Source organism: Dasypus novemcinctus, chromosome 12 (genome assembly GCF_030445035.2).
Source record: "Dasypus novemcinctus isolate mDasNov1 chromosome 12, mDasNov1.1.hap2, whole genome shotgun sequence".
In the NCBI taxonomy this organism is placed as follows: Eukaryota; Metazoa; Chordata; class Mammalia; order Cingulata; family Dasypodidae; genus Dasypus; species Dasypus novemcinctus.
Genome location: NC_080684.1, coordinates 30,253,845 through 30,274,342, shown reverse-complemented (window position 1 = coordinate 30,274,342; position 20,498 = coordinate 30,253,845). Strand labels below are relative to the sequence as shown.

The following is a 20,498-nucleotide window of genomic DNA, read 5'->3' as shown; positions in this document are numbered from 1 at the left end:
CAAAGCTTATCAAACAATATGTCCCAAAAGTGTAAATTTCCTGTACTTAAATTATACTGCAATAATTTCTACATCAAAACTATTTGGAGTCACAATCCCATTTATAAACCAGTTGCTACTCACTAAAATGTGTTGATGATATTTTCTCATAATCTGTAACAAATGTTCCACCAGGGTGTGGAGTTGTATGAGAAATCTACACATCTGTAAAATTGTTTTGCAAGTTCACAGTATCTGTAACAAAAATTCATTAAAAAAAATACTATGAGTTGGGGGAAAAATACACAAAATGTAAAATAAGGAATATAGTTGGTAGTAATATTTTGACAATGCTCTTTCATAGTTTGCAACAAATGTTTCACACCAATACAGAGTTGGTGGAGGGGTGATGTATGAGACCCCCAGTGATGTTATGTATGTTTATTTCATAAGTTTGCAATCTTTACTATAAACTTATTGTTTATGTGTGTTCATGTATGAATGATATACTTCAATAAAACAAAACAATCCAAAAATCTATTTGGAAGGGAAGATGTGGCTCAAGTGGTTGAGCACCTGCTTCCCACATGGGAAGTTCTGGGTTCGGTTTCCAGTGCCTCCTAAAACAAAACAAAACAAAACAACAAAACATACGAGAAGCAAACAAACAGGAGAACCAACTCAGTGGAGCTGATGTGGCTCAGTGGTTGAGTGCTAGCTTCCCACAAACAAAATGCTGGTTTCATTCCCTGGCTTCAACAACAAAAAAAAAAAAAGAAAGAGAAAGAGTTAATAAAGGAGAACTAGTGTCGCTCAGTGGTTGAGCGCAGGCTTCCCAAATGCGAGGTAAGAAGGTATATGTTACTGTTTTGATATTAATAGCATTAATATAAGCAAACAATTATCAAAGAAGATTTTCTCCACTTTAGCACTACAGTTATTTGGCTCTTGATAATTTCTTGTTGTGGGGGCTATCTAGTGTATTGTAAAATATTTGGAAGGATTTCTCTGACCTCCACCCTCTAGATGACAGTAGCATCCTTAGCTGTAAACAAAAATACTTCAACTTTGTCAAATATCCCTGGAGGGGTACAGGGACAAAATCCCTCCTGGTTGTGAACCACTGAGTTGGAGAAACTTTGCCTGAATTAATTTATATATTTAATACAATGTCCCCTAAGTAAATATTCTTGAAAGATAATATAATTGTATATGTAAAACAATTAAAAAGGAATTATTACTAAATGATTTGAATGAACAAGTGGATCTTGGTATCTTTCTGTGGATAAAGTCAATACAAAAATCTCATGCTGTATTTATAAATATTTTCTTGTAAAAATGAATAATGACATTTAACATATATAATTTTCAGTAACATAAAATGGAATGATTGAAGAATTGTTCTAAAATCATGTGCAAGGCATTTATACACAAAACATTGCAATATTATTGAAAAGATGGAAAAAAAGACAAGTCAATGAGGAGACATACCATATTCACCAACTGGAAACTTCCTTAATACGAAGATATGAAGTCTCTTTGAAACTGATCTATAAATTCATTGACATACAAATCAAAATCCTTTCAGCTCTTCTTTGTGCTTTTGAAGTAATTATTAATGGTCTGATTATTTTATTCAAATAAAAATATTTGAAAAAAAAACATACACCAAACAAACAAAACAATTGAAAAAAAAAATAGCCAAGGCAATTTTTACCAGAAACAAAACAAAAATAAAAATAAAAACCAATAAATAGGATTCAGTACTCATACACATGATAACACATAGTATGGCTGTAATAATTTAAATAATTTTCTATGGGCTTTGAATGATAAATTTTTACCAATGGAAATGAATATTAAGTCCATTTTGAGAAACAATATATGGTCAACTCATACAACAAATGTGACACTGTGGTATGGAGGGGAAATGTGATCTTTTAAAAAGTAGCTACTTTGTCATTTGGATAAGTATAAGGACAAAATGTTTTCTAATCTTAACATCACATTATGCAAAAAATAATTTTCAGATGGACTACATGCACAAATGTGAAAAGTAAGGCAATGAAGAATTTAAAGAAAAGTATAGAGAATCTGTGATCTTGGAGGAGGTCATAATTTCTTAAACTGCAAAAAGAGCATGAGATAGTTTTTATTAGAATGTATTTAAATTTAGAAATATTTCTTAGCAAATGCCACCAGAGATTGAAAAGAAAACCATAGAGTGCGAGAATGTATTTACAAAAATACATATCTGGCAAATAAGTAGGATCAGTATTAAGAATCCATAAAGAATGCCTACAGGTAACAAGATAATTGCAGAAAGCCCACTTGAAAAGCTCAACTGGCATTTCACTTGAGGATATGGATATGACTAATAAGGAAGCAAATGCATTACAACATCCTAAATCATCATAGAACTGCAAAGTAAACCACATGTGACACAACTACACAACCACCAGAATTTTTTAAAATGTGACAAAATTAAAACTAAAACTGAATAGTTGTAAATATGTGGGCCATCAAGAATCTTCTCAACTATATCCATTTTAATTTGTGATCCTTGCATGATTTCCAATGTATTCTATGTGAAAACATGTAAGAGTGTGAATTCAACCCACGTTCCTATTTAACAAGGTGCAAGGTCGGGAATTTCGCTTGTTTTCAGCTCCAACAGACATGAAGTACAAGGGAGAAAAATCTATTGGGGGCATCATGGAAAATCTGTTCTTTGTTAATAATGAATTAGCTGAGAATTTAAATTCTAAACCTTTCATTTCTTCCTTTGAGATGCTCAGTGTTGTTAGAACTGGCCATCTCACTTTACAAGTCCTTCTATTTCTCATTCTCATAGTATTTTTGTATTCCCAGAGACTCAGTTTGTGAATGATTGGTCTTTAAAATATACTTCTTTGCAAGTGACCACAAGCAAGAATGTAAAGTTTGAAATCTCTGAGTCCTGAGCTGCCAATATAAAATGATCACCTCACTCTCCTCAGACCCAGCAAGGTCAGATAACCAATTCCTACTTTCCTTCTATGAAGTTATCTCTCATGCCACCAACTCTGATACCAAAAGTTATACTGATTGTGACTTGAGTTAGGAAGGTTTCACTAAAGGTAAATATCACATTGACTAAAACAAGACAAGTTTGTTTTTATCTCGTTTTAGCATTTCATGCTGGTATGACAGAATTGCCTTTTTAAATGCACTGGGATTATTATGCTGATATGGCTATTATGGTGTCACAAAACTGGGTGTGTTCTTTCTTGTTCAGTAGCTATCTCTAGAATGTTTCGTTCTTTCTTGAAACTCAACAGAGCTTGTCATCACATTTACATTAGAGAAGTTTGAGAAGAAATAGACAGGATAAAACCCTATTATTAAAGGCAATGCCAGGGATTTACACACATAATTTTTATTTATGACCATTGGCCAGAACTTGGACACAACAGGTGGCAGGGAAAAATAGGAACTGGGAATTAGGATCTTCATCTGGGTAAACACATATAAACAGGAAACTGTATTATTAATATAAAGAATTATAAAATGTTTACTGATGGTTGCAGGTTTTCATCTACCATGCATAAGACAAAGAATCTTTGAATAAATGACAATTTTCAGAAAAGGATTAAGTTAAATCATTAGCAAAATATTTAAGTGTGTGAAGAGAAATGAGAATGACACTTTTAGCTTGGAGTCAATTGTTCTACAACAGATTATATTTTCCACTTGATAGTCTTACTCTTTATTTCCATTTAAAATAATCTTTAATTATTCTGCTACTGAATCCTTTTTTATGTATATGGGACTTCAAACCAGTATGTGTATCAAGGAAACAAATTTTATGGCTACTTATACTAAATTCTCTAGAGTCTTCATTAAAAGAATGGATGTGTATATGTGAATCTGTGTGTTATTTTACATGTCTGTAGTAAACATTTATATAACATTCAATTTGGTGACTTCTTATGAAATTTCTTGGATTTCAGTTCCTCCTGAGAATTCTTCATTCTTATTAAATATTTTCTTTTGGGGCATGGAAAGCATAAATACTCCATGGGTTCAAGAGATGATTTTCATACTTACTATCAGGAAATTGTAGTGAGGGGGCATAATTTGATAGAGTTGTTAGATAGCATGCAATAAATCAGTCAAAAAATTGTTAAGGCTAATATTTAAATGACTTTTTGGAATGGAGTGAAATACACAGAGAGAGGAATGGATCTCTTCTAAAATAAGCATTACTCTTTCTTCTAAATCCTTATCTATGTGTCTGTTATTTCGAATCAGGATGTGTGGTAAGGAAACAGATTTTATGGCAATCTATACTAAATTCTCTAGAGACTTAATTACAAGAAGTGGTGTGTGTTTGGAAGTATATTCTGCATGTTTATAGAGAACATTTGTATAACTTAAATTTTGGTGACTTCTTAGGGAAGATGCTCTCAGATCTCAGTTCTCCCTGAATATTCTTCATTTTGTTAGATATTTTTCTAAAAGGTACAGAAAATGAAAATTGGAATAGAATGAAGTATGTGGAGAGAAGTATGGACCATCCATGTGCTCTGTACACAGGATAATCAAAGAGTTAAATACTGAAGTACAGAAGGCTTGCATGGATAAATCTGCATAAATGAATAGTAATAAGAGCTATTTGGACTGCTTTCTTACTCCAAATGTAAAAAACATTAGTCTTTCTAAAATTATAGATAAATTTTCCCAGTACACAGATTTTAACTAAAGTTTGTCTGTTTCTATTAAAAACTTAGGCCTTTTTACCAGCATTTATAATTAACTTTGGAGATAGCTTAGAGAACCTACAAATGAGATGCAAAACCGATTTAGAAATTAAAAGCCTTTTACTTTTTAATATTTACTAAAATAAGAATATCTAATAAAACTAAGTGTTATTTCCTCCATTAAGTGTGTTCTAATGAGCTCATTATATGATTTTTGTTGTTTTCTTTTGCTTTTCCAGTGATCTTTAGGGTAATAGTATTACATGTGATTATTAAAGTTCTACAAGAAAATAGCTTGAAATGATTTATACCAATGTTTTATTGGTGACATTTGTATAACTGGGAAATTTTTGTAATAAATTCTTTACAACTATATGAATGGGCTAAACTAAAGAAATCTGTAACTTACCAGTTGTGTTTACCCGTGTACATTTTTTTCTTTTTAGTTAATCTCACTATCTCATATAATATATGAAAGTTGAGATTAGTGCTTGTCATAGATACACTGCTCAATAGATCTAGTTATTTCCTATCAATGTCTTTAATTACTCATTCACTTGTCAGCTGAGTATTCTTACTGTCACAGAGCAATATAGTACATCTAAAATTTGTCTTAACATCAGTCTTACCAATCATTGGGAATTTTTAATTTACCAAATTCTCTGTCTTAGTTTTTCTTTTAGATTTTGCTGACTTAAAATTTACTCTTTTTTTTGTTCTGTACTTTGGAAAATGGACAAAAAGGTATCTATTAATTATTAAGCATATTCCTTGCTAAATATTTCCCCTTATTATTTACTCACATAATTTTAATATTTTTATTTTATTTTTTCCTAGACCTTACTACTGTAATAATCCAACTCTACCAAAAAATAACATTTTATTTCCCTTTAGGTTTTCATATTTCTTTAACATTCTCTTCACACTACTTTTACCTCCTCATAACATTTCCTAAACTTATTACATTTATCAGATTTGATATCCATTATCTTCTCTTTCACTTTACTTGACCCTATCCTTTCTCAACATTTTAACCAGCAGAAAAAATATTGCATCTTGCTCTCCATATCAGCTTTACTACCTCTTTATAATGAATGTGTTTTAGAGTTGCGTCTTGTATCTGTTATGAGTTAAAAGAAGATATGGGATGAGAACCCAAAGAAGAAAAGCAAATGGAAATGTTCTCTGTTTCACCTTGGCATTTTTAAATTCTATCCTCATCAGTCATGAATAAAACCAATCAGAAAAGAGTTCAGGATTTGAGTTTTGATCAATAAAAGTTTCTATCATCTAGTAATTGAGAGGTGTAGGATTTGCATATCTGGATGTATGCTTCTATGCTAAGAACAAACTAATGCCCTTGCAATAATACATGCAATTTGGGTATTAGTTTTCAACTTCTTTAAATTGAATAAGAAATGGTTTATAATCCCAACACTGGCATGTATCTTCCAGGCAGAAGTTATATTTTCCAAGATTAATGGACATTCTAATACATTCATATAATAAAATGAAGCATTGCTACTCTCAAGGATGATTCTCTTGTTAGGATATGCATACTAACATTTTAATTATCCATCTAGTTACTCTGGAAATGTGTAAGTTTTTGATTGCATAAATATCTGAAAAACATAATTGACCACTGTATTATACTTTCTGAAAATACTGCTTTCCAAACTTTATCTGAAATATTAGTTGTCACTGTTATTTTTCCAAAGGAATTAATCAAGCATCAATTTATTTTATCTTTTAGTTTTTATTCAGACTTGGAGAAAGTCAGAGAATAGTAATGGGAAACCATACAAGAGTGACAGTGTTTATTCTAGCAGGTTTGACTGATGCCCCACAATTGAAAGTTGTGTTATTTGTCTTCCTGCTTCTCATCTACCTGCTCAGCATCACTGGCAATCTAATCATCATCACACTCACCCTACTGGATGCTCACCTCAAGACCCCCATGTATTTTTTCCTTCGAAATTTTTCCCTCTTAGAAGTCTCTTATACTACTACATGTATTCCAAAATTGCTGGTTATTATGGCAACTGGAGACAAAACAATTTGTTATAACTGTTGTGCAACTCAAGTATTTTTTGCTTTTCTCTTTGGAGCATCTGAGTTTTACTTGCTGGCAGCCATGTCCTATGACCGCTATGTTGCCATCTGTAAGCCCCTGCACTACACAACCATCATGAACAGCAAAGTCTGCACACAGCTCATCCTTAGTTGTTGGCTTGCTGGATTCTTTGTAATTTTTCCACCACTCATCTTGGGTCTAAACCTTGACTTCTGTGCTTCCAACATCGTTGATCATTTCTATTGTGACACTACTCCCCTCCTGCAGATCTCCTGCTCAGACACATGGCTATTGGAAACAATGGGTTTCATCTCAGCTTTGGTGACGCTCTTGGTCACATTGGCAATGGTGATAACATCATACATCTATATCGCATTGACTATTCTAAAAATCCCTTCAACTAATCAGAGGAAAAAGGCCTTTTCCACCTGTTCTTCTCACATGATTGTCATCTCCATTTCTTATGGCAGCTGCATTCTCATGTATATTAAACCCTCAGTCAGACAAAGAATATCCTTCAACAAGGTAATTGCGGTGCTCAATACCTCAGTTGCACCACTTTTGAACCCTTTTATCTATACCCTGAGGAACCAGCAAGTGAAGAAAGCCTTCCTGAATTTGGTACAAAAATTTGTCTCTTCAGAAAAATGAAAATGCTGTTGTGACATGGCAGAGAAATGTAATGCGGAGTCTTGCCTAATATTCAATCATCCGTAATAAGGTTTCAGTATATCATTTCCTGCTTTTTCTATTTCTTTGCTATTGGACAATGTCTCCCTTCAAGCTTTTTTTTTTCCCACAAAAATCCTGTTAGAAATCATTGTTTTTTTTCCTGGAAATATTTTATTTTAATTTCTCTTTCTCTGCATAGCTGCAATGAAGTTAAATTTTTCAATCTATCTATTTCATAATTCATGAATTCTAGTTAACTATAATTCTAATATATTTTTAATGATTTATTGCCTCATATAATGTATACTTCATTACATTATTACATTCCTAATGCATAATAATTTGTGATTTGACACAACCTAATTAGAACTAACATGCTCCTATGATAATATTTTATTTCTATAAATTTGTATGTGTATATTATATAAAAAATAGCAATTAGTAGGTTCATGGAAATCATTTCTTTCACAAGTAACACTTTGGAAAGGGAGGGAAATTAATTTTACATCAGGGGAACTTAATGAATTCTACTTCAGGTTAATATCAACAGTGTAAGTCCTGCTGTTAGTATCTATTCTTGATGTGATGTGATAAAAATGGCAATCTATCTATGTAGTCTTCCTCCCAAACATATAACCCCTGTCGAACCGTGAGGAAAATTTAGTCAAATCCCACTTCAGGATCAAATCCCACTTCAGGGACATTCTACAAATAGGTAACTAGTACTACTTAAAACTGTCAGGCCAACAAAAACAGTCTGAGAATCATGACAAAGCCAAGAGGAGCTTGAGGAAACAAGAATAAAAAATAGAATATATTATCCTTAATGAAATATACTGGGAGGTAGAAAGAGATATGAAGTAAAGGCTAAGGAACTCTGAGTAAAGTATGGACTTTAGTAAGTAGAAAGGTATCTGTAATGGCTCATAACTAATATAAATGGATCATACTAATGTAATATTTAATAAAAGAGTAAAAAGGATGTGAGAATATGGAAACACTCTGTACTAACTGAAACTCTCGTGGAGTAAACATTTAATCTGGAAATTATTAGCCCAAGATGAGCTATTAGAATTATTGGTCATCTTTAATATAATTATGTCTTAAAGAACTCAAACTTTGCTTTTAATATATTTTGTAGATATTTGCTAACATTTCTTTTTTCTGTAGTTGATGCTTACATTTAAGAGTGTTTGCGATTATTGTTGCAAGATATTTGTTAGCTTATTGTTTGTTTTGAAAATCAAAGAGTAAAATGCTTTCTTTATATAGTGTATCCAAAACAGAAGATATATTTCCCAATTAAATTGGCATACTCTCTGAAGCCAAGGGCAGATATATAAGTAATTATTTTATTCCCTTCAAAAACATCTACTGAGATACACATACATACATATATGGTTCTACAAATGAACTCTAAATATTAGAGGAAACAGGTTCTTCTCTTAAGATATTTTCATCTGTAGATCACAATTTAGCATGGTAATCTAAAATCAATTTACCTGTAATGAACAGAACATTTTATAAAATGAAGTATAATAGAAAAGAATTTATAACTAGGCTGGATGATATATCATAAAAGTTTTTTTTTCAAAATTTTCAGAAATGTTCAAAGAGTATCACAAAACATTCTTGACCTGGAATGGAATGCTGTGTCATACTCAGTGATACAAAGACTCAATATTACAAAGATATCAGGTTTTCCTAAATTTATCTAGGGAATCACTCAATCCCAAACAAAATTCTTTAGGACCTATTTTTCGAGACTAGCATGTGATTCAAAATTTATCCAGAAATATGTCAGCCAAAAAGAATCAAGCCATCTTAAAGAAGAGCAAAGCAACACCAGATTTCATAACTTATTTCAGAGCATTATAATTAAGAAAGTGCCAATTTGGCACAAAAGTAGGCAAATGGACTAATTAATAAAAACATTACATATATATATATACATATATACACATGCACACACATATGTGTATATACACATATATGTTTTCATCTGCTTTCTGACAAAATGGTAATACATTTCAATGAGGAAATGATGATTTTTGCCATAAACTATCAAAGGATACTGGGCTGTTTGAGTATGCACAAGATAAGAAAAAGATTTTGACCTCTATATCAAACAAATTTTCCAGAGGGACTATTGACTAAATGTGAAGAGTAAAACATTAAAGATCATGATAAAATATAGCATGGTATACTCATGCTCTTCATATAAATAAATGTTTTAAATATAACATAAAGGCACAAACCAAAAATGAAATAAATTAGTTGGTTTTATTGAAGACAAAGATATGAATAAAATTGAAAATGAAAATCCATCATTGCAAGATCATGTAAAACAATTCCTACATCCCCAAAATGCCCCCTGGTCCATCTATTCTATTCCTCCCCGCCCCCCGCCTCCAAGGACCCACAACCACCACCAAGCTTCACTCTTTGAAGAACAAGATTCATAATTACTTGCAACAACATTGAGGATTTGACATATTGGCCTGATCTCCCCTTCGAGGCACTGCCTATGCTCTAGAAAGACTTCTGCCCGTTGAATGAAAACATAGCAGAACCACCCAGGGTGGAATTCCAACACCTTCTTGTTTACCATGTGGGTGTCCACCCACAGATACAATGCTTTATGACAGGATGAACACTCACATACTTCCTGGAAGACTGCCAAGACCCTAAACCAGCAACCTTTCCCTGCTGTATTTTCAAAAAGAGTCACAACATTGTAGCTTCACCCACAGACCCACAAATCCCCAGAGTTCATTTGCTCCCTTCCCGGACCCCTAGGCCCATGGATAGTACAATCTACCGCTCCCCTCACCTTACCCTTTCATAGGCAAGCCCTGCTGAACCCAATAGCATCACTGCAACACTGTCATGCCCATCCACTGCAAAACCTCACCATTCCACCTTTTCATAGATTTTACTGATATGGGCATTAACTCACAATGCTCTACTCCCTGTCTGTCTCCTGTAAACCTATCTTCCAGACTCTAGCTCTGTGAGGCTGCTCAATGTGCTTAATTCACATAATTGAGGTCATGTACTATTTGTCCTTCAGTGCATGGCTTGCTTCACTCCACATAAGGTCTTCAAGTTTCATCCATGTGTTAATACCATATTCCTTCTGACAGCTGAGTAATATTCCATTGTATGTATATACAAGAGTTTGCTTATCCATTCATCTGTTGATGGCAAAAGTGAATAATGCCACTATGAACACTGGTGTGCATATGTCTGTTCATGTTCCTGCTTTCAGTTTTTTTGCACATATACTGAGTAGTGGGATTGCTGCATCATATGGCAGTTCTATAGTTAGCCTCCTGAGGAGCCACCGAACTGTCCTCCACACGGTTGCATGATTCTACAATTCCACCAGCAGTGGATAATTATTCCCATTTTTATTTCTTTTTCTGTGACTAGTCTCTTGTGTTTTTTCTCCTAGTAAATTTGTGTTTTTTCTCCTAGTAAAATATATACTACCTAAAATTTTAATAGATAATTTAAAACTATAATGTATGGAATAATTGCACAAATTGAGAAGGAGACAGCTCATTCAATAGAAAAATGTACAGGGATTTCTAAAACAAATATGTCCAAATATTCAAAGAATATGAGCACGTGAAAAAAAATAATTACTAGAGAAATGGAATGTGATAATATTAAAAGTCATACCCAAAAAAATGTTTAAAATTGAAAAATCCAAAGCAAAAAACAAAGAATACAGAGAATATGAAGTGTTAACAAGCATAAAAAAATGATGATAAGCTACTAGTTTGAGTATAAACTTTTATAAGAATTTATAAATATATAATTCAAACATCACATTGCTCAACATGTGTATGTGTGAAAGCTCATTCATTCTTGCTTTATTTGCAGTTGTAGCAAAACAAAACACTTATTTAGTAATATTAAATGTATAAGTGATTGTTATATTCAAACAAGTGTACAGACTAAATATAAATATATAAATACTGAAAAATGCAAAGCTAAATCTCACAAATTCTTTTCAAAATCTAAGGGAAAACATGCTATATTTTGTTTAATTTCATTTCTTGGCTCAAAGTCTGGAAAACTAAACTGAGTTGAAGATATGAAATACAGTTTGTATTTGGGAAGGGACATATGTGGAGGGATCTTCTTCCATGCTGGTAATATTCTGGTCTTTTAATGTCAATTATTGTGAGTGAGAGTAATTGCTTCAGGAAAAATCATTAAGTTTAAATATAACCCATTTATGGGCATTACTGTTTGCATGGTGTAATTTAATAAAAATCTGATTTTTAAAAGTTATAAGGTAGAATAAAAAAGGGACTGACTAAGGGCATATTACCCAAAAATACTCAGCAAGGATCCTTACATGTTTTCCCTTTTATGTACACCAATTTGAGTCCTAGAGGTGTCCATGCCCAGATATGCCTTGTGAGCAGGCAAAACATAGCCCTAATAAAATATGAGCGTCTTTAACAGTTAAAAAAGACTGAGGTGAGTACACTGGTGGATGGGTAGTTTAGCCTAGCAGGGCAAAAATTTTCAAGGCTACCTACTTATTGTCAAGGAAAGTACCACAAATAACATCCCATCCTGTCTCTCATCCCAATGGGCACTGCAGCAGCAGAGTTGTCAGCCGGCCCCTGTCCTGCACCACGTCTCCCTTGTGGTAACATGGTGGACAGTTCTGCTGTGAGCCTGTAGTGGAAACTAACTTCCATCATCTGAAATAAGGAAGTTGCACCTTTCCCACATGGAGCAGAACTGTGACTTCCATACATCTAGAGTAAAGAGGAGCTGCCTTTGCCTTGTATACCTGTGGGCAGAATACTGTGTTTTGTTGCTGTGACAAAGGAGCAAGATTTGCTCCTGCCTCTCCCAGGTAGTACTGAGGAGGCTATGAAGGTGAGACTGGATAATATACACATGAGGCAGACAAAAAGAGCACTCTACAGGATTTATTGATTAGAGTGTCACAGATGAAATTATTACTGAGGGTGGGGGAAGACATCCAGAGCTGTGGGATATGTGTGTATGTATGTGTGTGTGTGTGTACAGGAATTGGAGTAGCGTAGAAATAGGACAGATTGAATTAACTGCATAGCAGTACCAAACACAAGGCACTGAATTGGGAATGCTCGGGTTTACCAGTCACCAGGGAGGCTTTGTTGGAGGAATTGTTAACCTATACTCTGATTGTTCTATAGGTTAACAAATCTAATGTAGGTTGCCTCCAGAAATTTTAAGCAATTTCTTTTAATGGGACTTCATGCACTGTACCCTTTGTTTTGTACTTATTGTGTGTAGTTCAGGCATTGGCTTGCCTCCCTCTTGGACTTTGATTTCCACAGTAGGGGTGGTAACAAGAGGTTCAATTAATCAGAGCAGTCAACAAAGTGAAGTAATTATTGGGAAATTTACGAAAAGCCATGTTGTTTTAGAAAAGAAGTGTAGATTTGTGAGAAGCAAGTATGCACAGTCCCGCTTACATCCTGGACTGCCTTGAAAGATAGAAATAGAAATAGTGTCTCTTTTTGGCAAAAGACAGAATTGTTTGCTGACCAGTATGTCAGCCAATGCTTCCCAGTGGACAAAATGAGGCAAATTTTCAGACAGCCCTTTTAAAAGTTGGAAATTTGCTAGACTTCAGTTCTTCATTTGTGACTCAAGCTCATCGTATGTACAACCTACACTAGAGTCACCTTCCACCCGGTGCCCCATATGATTTGTGGTAAAAGAAGAAGTAATGAGAATAAAAATCTCATGCTGCCTGCTGAGAAGTGAGTAATAAAGTGAGGCTAACTAGCCATACTGCAAATAGGGTGAAATTTCAGACCCTTTCAGTTTTTGATGATAGGATAAATTTGGCAGAGTATGAGAAAGAAAAATATGCAGTGGTTTAAAGAGAGGGAAGTTGCGTTTTTTTTTTTAACTCATTTAACTATGTTGAGACTGTTGCATAAATTCATTGCATCTTGTTTGCTTTTATGGCATGCTATCATGAGAGAAAACTCAATGTGTTTTATCTTGTTGAATAGTCATCCCTAGTGTGTCTGTTCATTTTCATGGCTCAGGATAATAACCTTCATATTTGCATTATAACATTAAGAGAGGATAAAGAGGACGAGGGGGAAAACTCCTTTAATCAAAGACTAATGCCTGGAAGTTAAAAAAATTATTTCCATTTACATCCATTGGCCAGAACAAGTCCCATAGCCACAGCAAGTTGCACAGAAGGCTAAGGCATTGGATCATCATTCTGGTTAGTCTTGTACATAGATAAACATTAAAATTTTATAAATATGGATGAAATGGAGAATCCTTAACTATGAAATAATGTTTTTTTGGTCCACTAGACAACATCACAAATTCAGTTTGCAGAAAGGAATTGAATGCCACATAGGATGTGAAATGTGCAATTGGACTGGATGTTAATAATGGCACATAATTTAATGTGCAGTTTTGTCTATGACAGGATAAATTCTGCATCATATATTCTCACTTTTTATTCCCCCCTGAAATAAACTTTCTTTTTCTTTTTCCAAATCCTTGCTATGTATTTAAGATTTAATAGCATGCATACGTGGGAGGCCAAACATATATTAAGGCAATCTATACTAAATTCTCTGGAGATAAAATTCAATGGAGTAATTTTACATACATATTATTTTTAAATCATTTAATGCCTACGGAGAACATTTGTGTGGCAAACATTGGTGATCCAAGGGGAAATGGTGTTCTTGAATCACAGATCCCAAGATAATTCCTCATAACTGTTCTGCTAGTTACAGAAAGCACAAATAGTCCTGGGATTAAGAGTAGTTTAATTTTTATACGACACTATATGTGATACTCATCAAAGTATCAATACATAAATATGTACATTGTAGTATGGGGAAATGCAATATAGTAACTAAAAAACCGGAAAAAATTCTAATCAAAACTTCACCAAGATAACCTTTAAAGCACCCATAAATTGTTGGGAGAGGGTGGTCCATGCAGAGAGGAATGGATTGACAGTGCGCTCTCTTCAGCGTGATGACAAAAGTATTAAGCATTGAACTACGGATCATTTTGCCTGCTGAAATATGTGTATATGTGTTCTTAAAGAAAGATGTTTGAGATTCTAAATGCATTAGGCAAGCTGCTTTGAGGCTAAAAATTTTGAAAAAAATATGTGTTTCCACATTTAAAAAATGATAACTTCTGTTAGGTATATTTTAAACTACTTTTGTTCTATTTTGACCATTATAACATTAACCATTTTTTTTGATATTTAAAATTTTGAATAATAATGTATGTTTTAGAGGTTGCAAATAAGTCTCTTAATTTTCTCAAGACAAAAACATTGTTTTATATAGTGCCCATCAAAATTTAATCATTTTATATATTTTATGATGAATATATTGAGGAAAGAAATTTTCTCGAGATTTATCATTAATCATTTTTTAAATGCTCTATAATTTGGCCTAAAATAGTTTGTACAAAATTTTGTAATATTAAGAAGACTTCTACTGAAGAAACAGACTTTTAAATCTTAAGCCATAATCTTCCAGTGCAAACCTGAACAATGTTGTTCCTCTCTTGCTGATTCTCATTTACTATATTCTGGATGTTGAGAATAGAAATCTATTATTAATATCTCTTTAATTTCCTGTAGCTGGACATTCGAATATTCTTGTTATGGCAGAGAAATATATGGCTTCTAAAATTTAGTTTAGTGATTTATTATGAATTTGAAATTAACCAAGTATTTTCTTTTCTTGTGCTTTAGGCCAGGTTGATCTCCAAATGCTTCATGTTTTTGGTCTGTATTTTAAATGGAGGGCACAAAGGCAATTTAAGGAATAGAAGCAGATGGAGAGAAATTCCATGCTAAACTCTTCCTCATAGTAATTATTTTTACATACTAATTTACATAATTTTAATCTAGTTTTAATTTTTTCCTCAAAATCATTCTCTCTATTCAATAGTCCTCTTTCCTCTAAGCTACCAAGAACATATCTTTATCTTTCTCTTCCCTTTACAATTCCCTAAACTCATCTCATACAATTCCTTAAACTCATGCTCATGTATTTATATCTGCTTCTGCATCCTTTTACCTTCCTTTTTACTTTACCTAATGCTGTCATTTTCAGAGCCATAGTTTGCAGGGAAAATTTGCAGTTTCTTTGTTAAGTACATCAACATTATCACACTGTTCCTGATGATTTTACAGTGGGGCATGAGGTGTAGAAAGAGAGGACAGTGACAACAGATATGGACAAATAAAATTATTCCTTATGTCTCATATTCACTTATGTGGATTCAGATCTCATTAGCCATTAAAGTAAATGAGAAAAAAAATCAGGTATTTATGTTTGATTGGTTGAATACAATGGTAAAGGTGTACCACCCTTGATTATTGACCAGGGCTAATGTGTATATTTGTATGTCTATATGTGCCTGTGTGTTTATGTGCATGCTTGCATGTGTTAAGTGCAAAATATGGCTAAATGTATTTGCAATGATGAATATAATTTTGGTCCCAGTGTGCAAACTTCTTTAATGATCAGACATGGTCTGACATCCCAACTCTTGCATTTTATCAAGAGTGAACAAATTTTGTCTATGTTTTATAGGGTCCTCTAATTCATATAAAAACAAACAACAATGACTACTCTTATATGGTTTATTTTTTGGTGTAAATGTAAATTAAATTTTAATTCTCTTTCTAGTTACTCTGGAAATGCAAACTATTTTTTTCTTACCAGCTTAAATCCATAAACTTAAAAGAGTACTCTATTGCTGTATCTAAACAATTCTTGGCAAATTGTAGCTTAAACCATGCTACTTAAATAGGGGTCATCAAGTATTTTATTTTTACTATTACTATTCGGAATTCATAGAAGTCATAGGACAGTAATGGGAAACCAAATCAGAGCGATGGTGTCTATCCTAGCAGGTTTGACTGATAACCCACAATTGAAGGTTGTTTTTTGTCCTCCTGCTTCTCATCTACTTGCTCAGCATCACTGGCAATCTAATCATCATCACACTCACCCTGCAGGATGCTCACCTCAAGACCACTATGTATTTTTTCCTTCGGGATTTTTCCCTCTTAGAAATCTCTTATACTAGTACAAATATCCCTAAATTGCTGATTATTATGTTGACAGGAGACAGAACCATTTCCTACAACTGTTGTGTCATTCAGTTGTTTTTTGCCTTCATCCTTGGAGCCCCTGAGTTTTACCTGCCAGCAGCCATGTCCTATGACTGCTATGTTGCCATCTGTAAGCCCCTGCACTACACAACCATCATGAGCAGCAAAGTCTGCACACAGCTCAGTTGTTGGCTCGCTGGATTCCTTATCATCTTTTCACCACTCATCTTCAGTCTAAAGCTTGACTTCTGTGACTCAAACAAGGCTGATGATTTCTATTGTGACATTACTCCCCTCCTGCAGATCTCCTGCTCAGACAAAAGGCTCATCGAGACAATGGGTTTCATCTCAGCTTTGGTGACACTCGTGGTCACACTGGTAATGGTAATAACATCATACACCTACATTGCACTAACGATTTTAAAATTCCCTTCAGCTCAACAGAGGAAAAAGGCGTTTTCCACTTGTTCTTCCCACATGATTGTCATCTCGCTCTCTTATGGCAGCTGCATTTTCATTTATGTTAAACCCACAGTTCAACAAAAAATTTCTTTTTCCAAAGGAATTTCAGTGCTCAAAACCTCAGCTGCCCCACTTTTGAATCCTCTAACCTACACCCTGAAGAAACAACAAGTGAAAATAGCTTTCATGCATATGTTACATAGAATTATCTCTTTGCCAAAGAAATGGACATATTGTTGCATTATATTAAGAAATAAAAGAAGTCTCAAATAAAATCAATGTATCTGTTATTACCTTCCAGTACCTAGCTTCTATCTTTTTCTTCTGCCAATCTTTGATATTCATCTTTATTCCTTTATAAGATTTATTTTTCATAGGTTTTTGTCCCAAAGAAGATAATTTTCATTTTTATCTCCTTTTAGACATTCCCTTCCTGATCTCACTTCCTTCTTTAGATATCTGGAGGAAATGAAGCTAAGTTTTTCATTTTGTCTCTTTTGTCTTTAGGTATTCTATTTAATCAATACTATAAATATTGTTTTATTTAAATAATATATGTCATACAATGCAAAGTTTATTATACTGTCCCATACTTAAGCTATTACTTGCAATCAGTAACCAACATTTAATCTGATTTTTTAAAATATATCTCTGTGATGTCTAAAAGTGACTCAAGCATATTTCATTTAAAGAAGTTTTTTAAACTCTAGTGGGTATTAGCTATCAGGGTTTTTTTTTTTGTCTTTATTTTTTTAATAGTACATTAAAAAAAAATGAGGTCACTATATACACCCCACCCCCCTCACCCCCCTCCTCCCCCCATAACAACTATCTCCTGCATCATCATGAGACACCCATTGCATTTGGTGAATACATTTCTGAGCACCGCTGCACGTCGTGGTCAATGATCCACATCATAGCCCACACTCTCCCACATTTCACCCAGTGGGCCATGGGAGGAAATACAGTGTCCCATAACTCTCCCTGCAGCACCACCCAGGACAACTCCAAGTCCCGAAAACGCCCCCACATCTCATCTCTTCCTCCCACTCCCTACCCCCAGCAGCCACCACGGCCACTTTCTCCACACCAATGCCACATTTTCTTCGATTACTAATCACAATTACTAATTCATGAATAGAATATCAATAAGTCCACTCTAATCCATACTCTATTCCTCCATGCTGTGGACCTTAGAATGGTTGTGTCCTCTCCACGTCTATATCAAGAGGGGGCTTAGATTCCAGATGGATGCTGGATGCAATTCTCCAATTTCAATTGCAGGCAGTCTTGGCTCCCTGGTGTGGTGGTTGACTTTCTTCACCTCCATATTAGATGAGTGGGGTAAGTCCAATAAATCAGAGTGTAGGAGTTGCAAGCCCATTGAGGCTTAGGACCTGGCTATCACATGATCAGTCCAGAGATTCAGGTCCCCTGGGTATACATTAAATCCCAGCAACAACTACAGTTCCAGTAAAAGTAAAAGGAGAGACTTGTGGACAAAGATCACATCTGAGTCCAGCTCCATCGCAAAAGAAACACAAACTCCAAAGTAGGGCCAACTGACACGGCACTGAACTCCATCTGCCATGACCATAGAACCTGTGGGTCTCTGTAGCCCTCAGGAGAACCAATACCTGGGGTTGTATCTACTTTATCTGTCTCTGGGACTCTGCTTAGGTGTGCATAAGGGCAACCCCTCAGATAACCTCCCAGCTCTTTTTGGAGATTCATAGCCATATAAACTCATTTGTCCTTTCCATTTCCCCCTTTTATTCAGGTCAAAAAGCATTTTTAACTCCTGGAATTACATGTAGACTGAGACATTCTGCTGGTCCGAGTTGACCCTTTTATTCAAGGTCATTTTCTAGTTACATCGTCAGCTGGAGCTTGGTATTAATACCTCGGAACCTGTGAAGCTCATCCCTGGGAGTCATGTCCCACACTGGGGGGAGGCAACACATTTACATACTGACTTTGGCTTCGAGACTGGCCACATTTGAGCAACATGGAGACTCTCAGGAGGTAACTCTTAGGCACCCTGCAGCTCTAGGTCTTGTTCTCATTTCAGGTGCACAGGCTCACAAGCATAATCATTAGTATCAAGGGCTCATTGTTGGATCTTCCTTCTTTTTTGATCTTTGCCATTGCACTTGGGGGATTGTTGCTGTTCCTTTAGAGACTGTGATAGAGCTCCCCTGGCCAGGAACACAGCACTCCCTCAGTTGATGTTTTTAATTGTAACCACTATGAAAATATCCAAATATTTTTATGTACCCTGGATATATACCCTGTATGGTTCCCTGCCAACCATGTGTCCCCATGTGTCAATAGCATCCCATATCGTATTCCTCCTCTGCCATTGTTGAACCTCTCTGTGATCCAAACTTCTTCAAAAGGGAAGCCCAAAATGTTGCCAGGTTCCATTAACAGTAAAATGGAATACAGTGATGAGTTTAAAGGTTAGATATAGAATACATATTAATTTAGAAAAATTAAGGTAAAAATAAATTGGGGTATCAAAAAATTTAAAAATGGAAAAGCTTTGTTTTTGATATTTTGCTTTCCATCACTGCAATAAGTGTTGCCCTGTATGCAAATTGGCAAGGCAACTATTTCCAAGTTTTCCTCAGTGTCTACATCCTATCTTTTTCTTTTATTTTTCCTAATTATTAAGCTTTTCTTCAGGAAAGTTTTAGATCACAGTAATTCATATATAAAATGTACAGTACTTACACATATGCAACATAAAACCCTTTCCCTTCCACAGCAATAATCTTTTTACATATTCATATTATATTTACTGAAACTGATGTACAGATATTGAGACAATAGCTTTCAAATAAGGTAACATTTGGCGTTTCATTGTGGTTTATATTTTAGATTATATAATTTTCTAAATTTTTAGTTATCTTGTGTTTTACATTATGATTTACATTTTAGTCTATCAGCCCCTATACATTTTTGGTGTAATTTAACATGTCTTATATCCATCCTTGTGTAATCTTGTGGAACACTTCTATTGCCCACACAGTTACATTGGTTCCATCTATTCAATACCTCTTTCCCCCTGCCTTTAGGGCCCTCAGTGACAGTCAATCTTCATTGCTTGAAGGGACATGTTCAGGGATACTTGCAACAGTGTTGAGGGCTTGACATGCTCAACTGCCCTAATGCACTGGGAGACACCATTTCTCTTGAGAGGTACAATTTCCTCTATTTGAGAACATCAGTCCTCCTCATGATGTGAGTATACCTTCACTGTCATTGTATGGGTCTCTATCCAACGATATAACCCACTACTGCAAAATGAGTATTCACATACTCCCTAGGAGACTGTCCTGCATCAGATTATCCCCTTTAAGCATCTTAAATAGGTAACCTTCCTTATTATATTTTTGAAAAAGGTTTCTTAGCACTA

General features: G+C 34.5%; 2 protein-coding genes across 2 annotated transcripts; both read left to right on the top strand.

Annotated features, from left to right (window-relative positions):
• The first annotated feature begins 6,678 nt into the window (after positions 1–6,678).
• Positions 6,679–7,446, top strand: LOC101416549 (olfactory receptor 6C74-like). The gene has a single exon (XM_004459165.3). It carries the CDS (start codon positions 6,679–6,681, stop codon positions 7,444–7,446), a length of 768 nt encoding a protein of 255 aa, XP_004459222.3.
• A 9,094-nt stretch (positions 7,447–16,540) lies between these two features.
• On the top strand, positions 16,541–17,350 carry LOC101416978 (olfactory receptor 6C74-like). Its single transcript, XM_012525400.3, has one exon. It carries the CDS (start codon positions 16,541–16,543, stop codon positions 17,348–17,350), a length of 810 nt encoding a protein of 269 aa, XP_012380854.3.
• The last annotated feature ends 3,148 nt before the right edge of the window (positions 17,351–20,498 follow it).

What these genes read in the sequence shown, in the direction of transcription:
- LOC101416978 (XM_012525400.3), top strand. Translation starts at nt 16,541, where the DNA reads ATGTATTTTTTCCTTCGGGATTTTTCCCTCTTAGAAATCTCTTATACT.
- LOC101416549 (XM_004459165.3), top strand. Translation starts at nt 6,679, where the DNA reads ATGTATTTTTTCCTTCGAAATTTTTCCCTCTTAGAAGTCTCTTATACT.